Here is a 14,850-nt window from a genome sequence, read left to right on the forward strand (position 1 = left end):
CTCCCCCCCCCCCCCCCCCCCCCCCCCCCCCCCCCCCCGGAAAAGATCTTGTCCATGTCCCTCATGATTTTATAAACTACTATATGGCCACCCCTCAGCCTCCAGGAAAACACCCCCAGCCTATTTAGCCTCTCCCTAGAACTGAAATCCTCCAAACCTGGCAATATCCTTGTCAATCTTGAGGAAACCTTGAGGACCTCTCATGGGGAGGGGCAAGAGGCAAAACGTTGACCACAATTCCACTCAGTTGACATTCTTCCAGATCTTGGCAATTTGATTCACCAGTTAGCTGTCATGCTTGTTTCTTTTCTTTTGATTTATTCATAAGATTTAGATGTTGCTAACTAAGCCATCACTTATTGTCCTTAAGATGTTGGTGATTTGCTCCTTAAATGATTGAAGTCCATGTGGTTTAGGTACACCCCAAGTGCTGTTAGATTAGGTGTCCCAGTTAGTTGTGGTGTCCACTGAAGGTTACAGAATAAAACTGCATCTTCTGATTTTTTTTTCCAGCCGCTTTCAGGCACTTAAAACTATGAACTTTGTGCCCTGTTTTGATTTTTTTTATTATTATGTATCAGTCATAAACTTGATTTTCATGTTTCTCTGTTGAACAGTCAGTCATTATTATGCTATTCATGCTTACTCAGGACAAATGATGCCCATGTCTCATGCTTTACGTACTTGTTCAATTTTGTACGGTACAGGAATATCCAACCCTTACTACCTTCTTTGAAGGAGAAATCATCAGTAGAAAGCATCCATTTTTAACGAGAAAATGGGACGCAGATGAAGATGTGGATCGAAAACATTGGGTTCGTGAGAAAATTTTCACACTACTTTAAGAGATTGGTCCTGTTGACTTGATTATACTCTAATCACACCAGAATTTAAAGCAATTTTGTGTTATTCAATTCTGATGCTCTCATCAGGCAGTTAAATTGATTCAGTATGCACATGAAGCTTCACTTTCAGTCCACATTAAAAACACTTCACTTGAGTATTTTAAATGCTGACCTCTTGGCATGGCTGATACAAGTGCCTGATTAGCCACTTAACTACTTCAGGCGAATAGCTCAAATATTAGCCATAACTGGAAATAGTTGGCCAAGCATAATATCTGAGAAGTGATAAGCTTCTGACACCTTGTCTGAAAGTCTCTGTTGCTTGTGTAATGGTTCTTTCTGAAAAGAGGCTGCGAATCTCTATTTATGGTGTTTTTCCTTTGATATCCAAAATGTTCAAATATGCCACTTCTAAATTTGAGGTAATCTGTGGGGCTTTGTTCTTTGTCACCGATCTGTTTTCCTTTGAACAAGTTAATGCTGTTTTTGTAATCTTTGTTCTGTGCAAACAGAATAAACTGTTTAACACCTCCGTTGTCTTAGAACCTCTCAACTGTATGGAACGGCTGATTTTTTGTTTAGAGAGTTCTTTTATTGTAAAATGCTTACAATGTAACCAATTCAGACTTGGTTCAGTAGTTTAGGTTTCCTTCACTTGGCCATTCTTCTTGGCAGCAGCTTTCAGAAATTTCACTGACCGGCCATTTTAAATAAGAGTTGGGATATTATCCATTACTCCCCAGTCCTACTGATAAGGAACTTTAAATTCCAGGTCTTTCCACATGTGATGGAGTTTGAACTCCAGTGTGCATTTTTTTTTTACAAGCTTACTTTCTTAGATGTCAGTCTGACTAGCTTAGCTATCAATCAGGCAGAGAAGATTCCAGAAAGGGGACTGGAGTAGGACAACTGCTTAGTAACCAGGGGAGGGGTGAATCTGCTTGTGGGAGTCTCCATGTAACTCAGGCAATTGAGGAGCCAGAGTGGAATTTACCTGGAACATATGCAGTACATAAATACACTTGCATTCTCCCTGCTACTGTTAGCTTTCAGGTTTCCTCGGCTGAGAAAGCCATCTCACGCTTTTAAACTAACTCTTCCTCATGAAAACATTCAAGTTTTTATTAAATGCCCCGAGAGGAGGATTGGCTGTTGATGCTTATCCACCTCTATTAAATTCAGATTGGTGTTCCTTTAGTGTTAACACTAGCCCATTGTTTTCAGATAGCTTTGCATGAATGTTGTGGTTATTGGAGTGAAATATTCTGATGCACTGGAACAGGCCCTTCAGCTCAATGTTGTGCCGAACATAATACCAAATTAAATAAATCCCTTCTGCATGCCATCATCAATATCCCTCTATTCTTTACTTATCCATGTCCTGCTGCCTCACAGCATCAGGGTCCCAGGTTCGCTTCCAGCCTCAGGCAACTGTCTGTATGGATTTTGCACATTCTCCCCGTGTCTGCGTGGGTTTTCTCCGGGTGCTCCAGTTTCCTCCCACAATCTAAAGATGTGCAGGTTAGATGAATTAGCTATGCCAAATTGCCCATAGTACTAGGTGCATTAGTCAGAGGGAAATGGGTCGGTGTCAACTAGTTGGGCGAAAGGCCTGTTTCCACACTGTAGGGAATCTAATATGCTTATCTAAAAGCCCCTTAAACAATCCCTACCACTATCCCTGGCTGCACCTTCGAACTTTGTGGAGTTTGCACATTCTCCCCGTGTCTGCGTGGGTTTCCTCCGAGCGCTCCGGTTTCCTCCCACAGTTGCCTATAGTGTTAGGTGCATTAGTCAGAGGGAAATTTGTCTGGAAGGGTTACTCTTTGGAGGGTCAGTGTGGACTTGGTGGGCTGAAGGGCCTGTTTCCACACTGTAGGGAATCTAATCTAATCTAATCTGATCTCATCTCTCTGTATAGCTCATACCCTCTAATCCTGGCAGCGTCCTGGTAACCTCTTCTGCACCATTTCCAAAACCTCCACATCCTTCTTGTAATGTGGCGACCAGAATTGAATGCAGTACTCCAAGCGCAGCCTAACTAAAGTTTTACAAAGCTGCAATATGACTTGCTGACTCTTGTAAGCAGTGCCCTGACTAATACAGGCAAGCATATCAAAGGCCTTCTTTACCACCCTATCCACTTGTGTGGCCACTTTCAAGGAGTTGTTAATTAGAACTTTTCTACTTCCCCTTAACATTTAATCTCCCAAAATGCAAAATCTCTCACTTGCCGAGATTAAACTTCATCTGCCATTTCTCCGCTCATAACTGCATCTGATTTTTATCCGACTATATCCTTTTGACGACAATCTTCTACATTATCCACAACTCCCCATATATTTGTCATCTGCAAACTTCCCTCTATCTTTTATGGGCAAACTAATTCTGAATCCAAGTAGCCGAGTCACCATGGATCCCATGCATCTTAATCTTGATGAGCCAACCAATGAGGGAACTTACCAAAAGCCTTACTAAAATCTATGCAAACAACATCCATTGCTCTACCCTCATCGATCACCCTCGTCACCTCAAAAAAAATCAAGTTAGCGTGGCTTTGTCATGTTTTACTAACTTGCCCTAATTAGGCATTGCTTTTCCAAATGTGAATAAATCCTATCTCTAAGTATCCTCTCCAATAGCTTCCCAACCACCACGGTGAGACTCATCGGTCTACAGTTTGTTGTATTATATCTCTTTCCCCTCTTGAACAGAGGAAAAACATTAGCTACTAGCCAGTTCTCTGGGACCTCTTCAGTGGCTAGAAAGGATACAAACATCTTTGGTCAAGAGCCCATCAATCTCCCCTCTAGCCCCTCTCAGTATGGCCGCCTTGCAGGATGATAATCTGAAGATCCGAGGCCGAATGTTACTGATCGCTGAAGTGCTCCCTGACTGGGAGGGAACACTCCTGTCTGTTGACTGTTGTGCGGTGTACATTCATCCACATCATAGCATCTGCTTGGTCTTGCCAAGGCATCCTTTCCTGCAGCATATGAGGTAGACTACGTTGATCGAGTCACATGAGTACCTGCTGCACACAGTGGTGTCCCCACACGTAATGGTCGTATTAGTGTCAACACTCTGACACTGGTTGCAGTGACAGGGTTATATGTAATGGTTGCTGTTGCCCTGAAGGCTGGTAGTTTGCTGCGAACAATTGCCTGTTTAAGGTTTGGTGGTTGTTTTAAAGGCAAGAAGTGGAGGCGTACGGAGGCTGTTTACGAGATACTCGTCCTTGTCTCTAATGTGTTGCAGGCTGTGAAGAACATGGTGTAGTTTCTCAGCTCCTGGGAAGTACTGGACAACAAAGGGTACCCTATCTGTTGCAACCTGTGTCTGTCTCTTGAGGTCACTACAGTTTCTTGCTGTAGCACATTGAAACTGGCAATCGATGAGTTGAGCATCATACCGTGTTCTTATGAGGGCATCATTGAGCACCTTCAGGTGTCTGTTACATTCCTCCTCATCTGAACAGATCTTGTGTATGCATAGGGTTTGTCTGTAGGGGATGGCTGTTTTACTTATGTTTAGGGTGGAAGCTAGAGAAGTGTAGCATTATGAAGTTATCTGTGGGTTTGCATTAGAGTGAGGTACTGAGGTGCCCATCCTTGATGGAGATGCATGCTTCCAAGAATCAGGCAGATACTAAAGAATAGTCCATGTTCAGTGTGATGCTGGGATGAAACTTGTTATCACTGTGTGGTTGTTGCAGTCACTCCTCACCGTGGGTCCAGAGGAAGAAAATCTCATCAATGTATCTGGTGTATACTGTTGGTTGGAGGTCCTGTGCAACAAAGTCTTGTTGGAACTTGTGCATAAAAATGTTGGCATATTGGGGTGCAAATTTGGTCTCCACGGTTGTTCTGTGTCTGGATGAAGAACTGGTTGTCAAAAGTGAAAACGTGGTCGTGGGTGAAGCAGATGAGTTGTAGGATGGTGCTCTGAGATTGGTATTAGTTGGTATTAAGTACTGATGCAGTGATGCCGTCATTGTGGGATGGTGGTGTAGTGCTGAAATGTCCATTGTGTCAAGGAATGTTCCTGGTTCGATTAATCCATGGGTACTAAATTTCTGCAGTGTTGCGACAGAAGCTGGGGGTCCTCTGTACAATGGGTTTCAAGATGCCTTTGACATAGCCAGAGAGGTTCTCAAATAGGATCCCATTGCGTGATATGATGGAATGTTCAGGTGTGTGCAGGCAGGGATGCCGTGAGGCATGGTACATTGGCAAGACAGGCAGATGCTACGACATCTGATGAATGGACACTGCACAACAATCAATAGACAGGATGTTCCCTCCCAGTTGGGGAGCACTTCAGTGATCAGGGACATTCGGCCTTGGATCTTCGGACCATTTCCCTCCAAGGCAGATTTCAGGATAGGCAACAACGCGAAGTGGTTGAGCAGGTGCTGATAGCCAAGTTCGGTATGCATGAGGACGGCCACACATGCCCTCACTCTCTCTCTCCACTGTATGTCATTATCATTTTTTTGCTATACATTGTGTTATGGTCTTATACTTCACAACCATCTGATGAAGGAGCAGCACTCCGAAAGCAAGTGCTTCCAAATAAAGCTATATTTAGACTTATAACTTTGGACTATAACTTGGTGTTGTGTGACTTCTAACATTTTTAGGCCCTCTTTTGAATTCAAACTTTCAAGTGCCGTAATTAGATCCAGTAAATATGATCATGTACTTGCACTTCTTTGTCATCTTTAGCTTTTAAGCATTGATTTCCTGCTGATCTCTCAATTTGTTTTTTTTTCCAGGGGAAATTCTTGGCATTTTACCAATATGCAAAAACATTCAACTCCGATGAGTTTGATTATGAAGAGTTAAAGAGCAGTGATTTTGTCTTCATGAGGTGGAAGGTAACATAAGTTATTTCAGTATGTGTGTTGAAATCTATCTGCCATCTTAACAGGAAAATATACAAGACATGCAACCTAGAACTATAATTTTAATTTAGGCTATAATTGAGTGAAACCAGGATAAAGATTTCAGAATACATTTTGAGAGATTTTGAAAACATGGTTACTGCTGTGAGTAGGGAAAAGGTCTAGTGATCTTGTGCTGATCTTTCAAGGAGCAAATTTGAAGCTTTTCCATGGTGCAACAACCTGACTTAATTGATATTTAGTTATTGATACTTATATTTTCTCTCTCTTGTAATAAAGTTGCTAATGTAATATGTATTCCAAAGTAACATTGGCTTAATGGTACCTCCAAGACAGGCTGTTTGATTATTGGCATGCACTAAATCTTGTCTGCTAAATTGCACCTAGCGAGTGTATTCAGTGAACAGCAGTCAGAAGCAGAAACTTTGATGAATTTCCCCACTTGCATGAGTGAAAAGTTGTGGCTAGGACCTTCATACTCTCTAAATTGTGGTATGTTTGGTAAAGCAACTGTCAAAGATTAGTAGAATTATTGTCTTTGTGGGGCAAATTTTCACAAATAGGACAAGTGTTATTTAAACTTCATTCCTGCCGTAATTTTGAGATTTTTTTAAGGTTGATATTGTTATTTTTGAACTGAAGAAATGTGGTAGGGAAAATTTATAGTTCAATCTCACCTGCAATGCTATCGAGGTCGAGCATCAGTATGGAGTATGATTGTGAATCCCAACTGTTAATATTTTTAATTTAAAGTACAACAGTTTTTTTTTAGTCTGCTGTACAGAATGACTACGATTTGGACTATATTAAAAATACCAGCTGTTAATAGTATTGAGGTGACTTACTACATCTCTTCTATTTCACCATTGTGACTTCAATGAAAATCCTCCATACCTGCAGAGGTGGGATTTCTAATGAAGTTATGGTAGTGAATTAGAATGGGAAAATTTTCACTCCTAAATATCTCAAAAGAAATTCAGAGATCTGCCTCCCAAAGATTGGAGGAGATGACCCCAGAAGGGTATCTTAATCTGAAGAGCACTTGCATAGATGTGTATAGTGAGATGTTTTCAGCAGAATTATGTTTCATCCAGTTCTCTGATGTACAAAATTTGGAGGTGCAGTTTTATGTAAATTTTGCATATGAAGTAGAAGAGGAAACTTCATTTAAAAGAAGCTGGAAGTGAGATTAATTGCCTAGGTTCTTTTGCAGGACATAGCCCCCGCTTGTGATTAAGAAGGTAATATGACCTGTGACAGGTATCTGCTGTTGTTCAAAGTGGATCCTAGTAGTGACCGATCTCCGTTGAACCTGAACTTTACTTTATTCTTCATTGATTGCTTCAACCTTGTCTCATATTTTTCTTTCCATGTGCCTTCTGATCCAACCAAAATATAAAGCTGAGCTGAAACTGGCATCAGTATGAAGAAAAGTCAGGTTATGCTGTAGTGTATGTATTTATGCTAAGAAAAATAAATATTTTTCAAAGACAAAAGTTAATAACCTTTAGGTTTGTTGACAAAGCAAGTTAGCAACCCTATACTTCAATTATCCATTTACACTTTGCTGTTTTACTGGTGTAATACAGTTATCTTGTCAGATATCATTAATCACATGCAAATGTGTCTGTCTTTAATTTTCATGTTGACCTTTTTATGTTGATTCAGGTTTCTTCTGGAATTAAGTTTGATCCAGTCTATATTGATTAACTCCTTGAATTTGGTTTCCATTGCACATCTGGTGAATAAGACTTCAATCTAAGACACTATTTTTCCTTTTCAAGTAGGCCAATAAGACACTCACTAGGTCTGTTTGAGATTTCCATGTTCTGATGTCCAACGATTTTAGGAACCTTGAAAATCTGAGTCCTGGATGCTATTTAGAATTGGCTTTTATATTTATAAATAGTCTTAGTACCATGCGCCTGTTGCTGAGTATTAGTCGACCCAGCAATCTTATCTTCATGGTTCTTTTACAAATCATTGATCGAATAATCCAAAAAGTAAATTCTTGAATCTCATGATACTGTGCTTTGTCATTTTGGCTAAAAGTCAGAAGTGCAATAGTTTTTTTTTACTGAGGTCTTCCTAATGCAAAAAGAAACAAGTTGCCATTTCAACTGACGTCTGTATAAAATGCATTTGCATGTTGTAACTGGTTTTACTGGTTGTGATTATTTGCCTTTCATGCAGAAATTGGGGAAGCTTGATAAGTGCACCGGTTAAATATTTTCCCATAAAGTCTGAATAGCACTCTTGGTCATTGCCTCTTGAGATACTTGTGCTCTGGCTTTCATAGGCTTACCAGTCAATGTAGGATTCTCTTTCACTTGTATTTCTTTGCATTTGCTGGAGTCCAAATGAGAGGTGGCCTCACAGAGATTTATAAAATCTTGAGGGGCATGGATAGGATAAATAGTCTTTTCCCTGGGGGCAGAGGAGTCCAGAACTTGAGGGCATTGGTTTAGGGTGAGGGGAGAGATATAAAAGAGACCCAAGGGGCAACTTTTTCATGCAGAGAGTGGTACATGTATGGAATGAGCTGCCTGAGGAAGTGGTGGAGGCTGGTACAATTGCAACATTTAAGAGGCATTTGGATGGGTATATGAATAGGAAGGGTTTGGAGGGATATGGGCCAGGTGCTGGTAGATGGGACTAGATTGGGTTGGAATATCCAGTCAGCATGGATGATTTGGATTGAAGGGACTGTTTACTGTACATCTCTGACACTCTAAATGAAAGGAACCATGAAAGATGCGACTGTTCACTACAGCTACCTGTTATAGAGTCATGGACTCCAGAGGTGTGTAGCAGCATGGGAACAGACCATTCAGTCTTGCTCGTCCATGCCGACCAGATATCCTAACCTAATCCAGTTCCATTTGTCAGCAATTGGTCCATATCCCTCTAAACCCTTCCTGTTCATATACCCATCCAGATGCCTTTAGCCTTCACCACTTCCTCTGGCAGCTCATTCCATACACGCACTACACTTTGTGTGAAGAAGTTGTTCCTTGGGTCACTGTTTAAAATTTTCCCCCTCAACCTAAACCTATGTCCTTCCCCACTCCAAGGAAAAGACATGTCCATTTACCCTATCGATGCCCCTCATGATTTTATAAACCTCTAAGATCGCCCCTCAGCCTCTGACGCTCCAAGGAAAACAGCCCCAGCCTATTCAGCCTTTCTCTATAGCTCAAACCCTCCAATCCTGGCAAGATCCTTGTAAATCACTTCAGAATCCTTTCAACTTTCACAAAATCCTTCCAATAGGAGGGCAACCAGAATTGCATGCAATATTCCAAAAGTGACCTAACCAATATCCACTCTCAGAATTGCAAAGGGAGGGCCACACTCTCTCAGTGCAAAGGATCCACTCTGTACTACATCCTCAGGAGAATTCATACTCTCAACAAATAACCAAAACTGTAAGTACAACAAACTTTTTATCTACCTACCTCCATAACCAGCGCTCCTCAAACATTCCAGAAAATTCCCGCAGCCTCTGGAACTGCTTGGATGCCATTAGCCATGCGGCTGGTACAGCTGCCATCCCCACGCTGATTGATGATGTCACTTCCGCCCCCATCATGGTCACTCCCACAACCACTTCCGCCCCTCTCAATTCCTCATGCATCAAATGTGACATCACTTCCGCCCCTCACATCATCACTGATGTCACGCGCTCAGTGACTTCCGAAACCCCTACTGCCATGTCTGCCACCACTTCCGCCCCCACCAACGCCACTCACCTGCATTCTGCTGACACGCCCCCCCCACATATCCCACTGTCACCATTCCTGGCCCCCAGAACCCTGAGGGGAACACCACCCGTGCTCATGACTCCAACCCCATTTCCCCCCACCATCACACCCACTCCAGTTACTGGCTTCGCCCCCACTCCCAGCTCCACACCTACACCAGATCCCAGCTCCCAGCCCTGCCGGGTTTTCATCATTACTCCAGACCTTCCCCTCACGGAGGACGAACGATCAGTCCTCAGCAAAGGATTCACCTTCACCCCTCTTCATCCACGCATCAATGAATTTTTAATACACGCCGTGACGTCCAACACTTTCGCTGCTTCCGCCTCCGAACTTACTTTCACAATCAGAGCTCCCACTCACCTTCCGAGGACCCCTTTGCCAACCTCCAACACACTGCATCCACCTGGACACCCCGCGCTGGCCTATTACCTGCCCTCGACCTCTTCGTTTCCAACAGCCACGGGACATTAAGCCCCTCGACCTGTCTACCCCCCTCCCCCACTCCAATCTCTCACCCTCACAACGCACAGCCCTCCAATCCCTCTGTTCCAATCCCAACCTCACCAGCAAGCTAGCAGATAAAGGGGGTGCAGTGGTAGTCTGTCGCACTGACCTCTACACCGTTGAAGCCAAATACCAACTAGAGGACACCACCTCCAACCGCCCCCTCGACCATGACCCCACCCCACATCACCAAACCATCTCCCAGACCTCCATCACCTTAGGAGATCTCCCACCCACAGCTTCCAACCTTATAGTCCGGGAACCCCACACTGCCCGGTTCTACCTCCTTCCCCAGATCCACAAGCCTGACCACCCTGGCCGACCCACTGCCTCAGCATGCTTCTGCCCCACTGAACTCTCTCTACCTACCTCGACACTGTCCTATTCCCCCCCCCCAGTCCAGGAACCACCCACATACGTTCGAGACACCACCTACGTCCTCCACCTCCTCCAACACTTCAGTTTCCCTGGCCCCCAACGCCTCATCTTCACCATGGATATCCAGTCTCTCTACACCTCTATCCGCCATGACCAGGGCCTCCAAGCCCTCCGTTTTTTCCTCTCCCGACATCCCCAACAGTACCCTTTCATTCGACACATTCATTCGTTTGGCTGAACTGGTCCTCATCCTTAACAATTTCTCCTTTGAATCCTACCACTTCCTCCAGACCCAGCTATGCCTGTCTCTTTGGCTACGTAGAACAGTCGATCTTCTGTAATTAAACAGGCACCACTCCCCACCTCTTCCTCCACTACATTGAAGACTGCATTGGCGCTACCTCGTGCTCCCGCAAGAAGGTTGAGCAATTCATCAACTTCACCAACACATTCCACCCTGACCTTAAATTTACCTGGACCATCTCTGACACCTCTCTCCCCTTCGTGGACCTCTCCATCTCCATTAATGATGACTGACTTGACACTGACATTTTTTACAAACCCACCGACTCACAACTACCTGGATTACACCTCTTCCCACCCTACCTCTTGCAAAAATGCCATCCAGTATTCCCAATTCCTCCGCTGTATCTGCTCCCAGGAGGACCAGTTCCACCACAGAACACACCAGATGACCTCCTTCTTTAGAGACTGCAATTTCCCTTCCCACATGGTTCAAAATGCCCTCCAGCGCATCTCATCCACATCCTGCAGCTCTGCCCTCAGAACCCACCCCTCCAACCGTAACAAGGACAGAACGCCCCTGGTACTCGCCTTCCACCCGACCAACCTTTGCATAAACCAAACCATCTGCCGACATTTCCGCCACCTCCAAAAAGATATATTTCCCTCCCCACCCCTTTCCGCCTTCCGCAAAGACCGTTCCCTTCGTGACTACCTGGTCAGGTCCACGCCCCCTACAACCCACCCTCCCATACTGGCACCTTCCCCTGCCACCGCAGGAACTGCAAAACCTGCGCCCACACCTCCTCCCTCACCTCCATCCAAGGCCCTAAAGGAGCCTTCCACACCCATCAAAGTTTTAACCTGCACATCCACTAATATCATTTATTGTACCCGTAGCTCGCCAAGGTGGTCTCCTCTAGACTTGGGAGACTGGATGCCTCCTAGTAGAATGCTTTTGGGAACATCTCCAGGACACCTGCACCAATCAACCACACTGCCCTATGGCCCAACATTTCAACTCCCCCTCCCACTCTGCCGAGGACATGGAGGCCCTAGGCCTCCTTCACCGCTGCTCCCTCACCATCAGACGCCTGGAGGAAGAACACCTCATCTTCCGCCTCGGAACACTTCAACGCCAGCACATCAATGTGGGCCTCAACAGTTTCCTCATTTCCCCTTCCCCCACCTCACCCTAGTTCCAAACTTCCAGCTCAGCAATGTCCCCATGACTTGTCCTACCTGCCTATCTTCTTTTCCACCTATCCACTCCACCCTCCCCCACCCCGCCCCCGACCTATCACCTTCATTCCCTCCTCCACTCACCTATTGTACTCTTACTTTCTCCCCACCCCCACCCTCCTCTAGCTTATGTCTCCATTTGTCAGGCTCTCTGCCTTTATTCATGATGAAGGGCTTTTGCCCGAAACGTTGATCTTACTGCTCCTCGGATGCTGCCTGAACTGCTGTGCTCTTCCAGCACCACTAATCCCTAACCAATATCCTGTTCAGCTGTAACATGACCTCCATTCAATGCACTGACCAATAAAGGAAAGCATACCAAACTCCTCCTTCACTATTCTATCTACCTGTGACTCCACTTTCAAGGAACTATGAACCTTCACTCCATGGTCTCTTTGTTCAGCAACACTCCGCAGGACTTTACCATTAAGTGCATTGGTCATGCTCTAATTTGCCTTTCCAAAATACAGCACCTCATATTTATTTAAATTAAACTTCATCTGCCACTCCGCAATCCATTAGCCCATCTGATCAAGATCCCAATGTATTCTGAGGTAACCTCCTTCGCTGTCCAGTACACCTCCAAATTTTGGTGTCATCTGCAAACTTAACTATACCTCCTATGTTCACATCCAAATCATTTCTATAAATGATGAAAAGCAGTGGACCCAATATTTGTGGCATACCGCTGGTCGCAGGCCTTCAATCTGAAAAGCAACCCTCCGCCATCACTATCTGTCTTCTACCTTCAAGCTAATTCTGTATCCAAATGGCTAATTCTCCCTGTATTCCATGAGATCTAACCTTGCTAACCAGCCTACCATAAGGGATCTTGTCGAACGCTTTACTGAAGTCCATATAGATCACATCCACCAGTCTGTCCTCATCGATTCTCTTCGTTACTACTTCAAAAAAACTCCTTTGGTTTATTTTCCTTTCAGAAATGTTTGCTCTTAAACAAAAACTCAGCAGGTCTGGCAGAATCTGTGGACAGAAAATAGTTAACTTTTCTGGTCCTTCAAAACTCTTAACTTCAACCTTATTTGACACCTACCTTCAGTGATGTGACTAAATTACAGAGCTCAGTTTGCAATGGATCACAGACACATCCTGTCACTCCAAACACCTTGTCTACTGTGTCTGTTGCTCTGTGGCCTCCTGTGCATTTGGGAGACAGGATGTCAATTTGCGGAACATTTCAGAGAACATCTCCAGGACACGCACCAATCAATCCTACCACCGTGTGTCTGAACATTTCAACTTCCCCCTCCCCCTCTGCCAAGGACATGCAAGTTCTGGGCCTCCTCCACTGCCAAATTCTAGCCACCTGACACATGAAGGAAAAACGCCTCATCTTCTGCCTCGTGACCTGTCAACCACACAGGATCAATGTTGATTTCACCAGTCTGATTCCTTCTTGCCCCCCCCCCCCCCCCCCCCCCCAACCTTATCCCAGATCCAACTCGGCACCGCCCTACCTGTCTATCTCCCTTCCCACCTATCCACTCTGCTCCACACTCCACTCCGACCTGTTACCATCACCCCCCCACCTTTATCTACCTATCACATTCCCAGCTACCATTCCCCACCCTGCTCCCATTTATCTCGCAGCCCCCTTGGCTCCCCCACCCACATTCCTGACAAAACGTCAACTCTCCTGCTCCTCGGTTGCTGCCTGACCAGCTGTGCTTTTCTCGCTGTTTGACCATACGTCCTATCATTGTAGTCTAGGCTCTGGTCTGGAAATTCTACAATTTAATTGAATTTTATTTCCTTAACTGCTTTGAACGGTCTCCTTTTCCTAGGAGAGACTTTTACTGCTGTCAATTTTTCTTCAAACTGCCTAAAAGCTTTGTGGTCTCTGGGTGTTTCTAAGCTAGAATCGACTCTTGATTAATCTAACCCCAAAAGCAAGCAATTATCTTTGTGTTCTCTCAGTCTGGTCATGCACGTCCCACAATGTAAACAAATTTACATTATCATTCCATGAGGCCTTCAATCAACTGCTGGGAGACACATATACTGATTTAAAATCATTGTTCATGGAAGGAATTGCCTCGTTAATTAATAAACCCTTCCACACAAGTAGACCAATGCTAATGCCAAGCACTAGTTTACAACTGAAACTTTTTTTCTTTTTTAAATGATATAAAAATCAGAGCTTTCATCACAGGTGGTAGCTTTTCTAGCCCTTCTAGTGGGCAGTTTTAGTCTCCACTGAACACTTTGCAATGTTGAGTTCATAGTGGAGCCACCTGACTTGGTGATTCATGTTTTGCTTATGGATTGCTTATTAACATCTGATTTCCTGTTGATTGTGGAAACCAAAAATGGAAGGTTTCTGCCGAGAAGCAAAGATCATATTGGATGTACCTGCCTAACTTGAGTCACCAAGTTAAGATTTTGAATAATTTACCTTGAAATTACATGCTGCCTTTCATTTTTAATTGTAAATCTGTTTAAGGATGCTAAGGAACAAGATAAATCACTTCTGTAGTTACTTCCATTTGTATTACATTTTCTGCTTATATTCAGAGAAGCAATAACTTTATACTGTGGTCTTTAGATCTTGCTCATGAACGGAAATATAGTCATCAAATGCTTTTCATCCTCAGTAAGTACATGATCATCTCCACAATCACTTTTTCAGGGTACTCTCATCTTAGTTCTTGCAGGAAAATTTTCAAGATCCACATTACGATTACAGGGCCTTGATAAGGCCTCTCATTATAAATTGTCTGCTATTTAGTCTCCTTGTCTGAGGAGGGACATTTGGACTCCTTCCATAGCAAGAAGGTTCAGCAGACTGATTACAGGACTGACATAAATAGAAAGACTGGATTGACTGGACTTGTGTTCACTAGAATTTAATAGAATGAAGGGGGGATTCACCTGGAAACATATAAAATCTCTGGGACTGAACAGATTAGATGCAGGATGAATGTTCCTGATGTTGGGGAAGTCC

General features: G+C 44.0%; 1 protein-coding gene across 2 annotated transcripts in view; it reads left to right on the forward strand.

Moving 5' to 3' along the window:
* Window positions 1-14,850, forward strand: part of gid4 (GID complex subunit 4 homolog) — a 50,578-nt gene that overhangs the window by 16,671 nt on the left and 19,057 nt on the right. For both annotated transcript variants that reach the window (XM_060840258.1, XM_060840259.1), the window contains exons 3-4: window positions 708-815; window positions 5,623-5,724. In XM_060840258.1, coding sequence (XP_060696241.1) covers window positions 708-815; window positions 5,623-5,724 — 210 coding nt within the window. The remainder of the gene's footprint in view (window positions 1-707; window positions 816-5,622; window positions 5,725-14,850) is intronic.

Source organism: Hemiscyllium ocellatum, chromosome 20, assembly GCF_020745735.1.
Source record: "Hemiscyllium ocellatum isolate sHemOce1 chromosome 20, sHemOce1.pat.X.cur, whole genome shotgun sequence".
Classification (NCBI taxonomy): Eukaryota; Metazoa; Chordata; class Chondrichthyes; order Orectolobiformes; family Hemiscylliidae; genus Hemiscyllium; species Hemiscyllium ocellatum.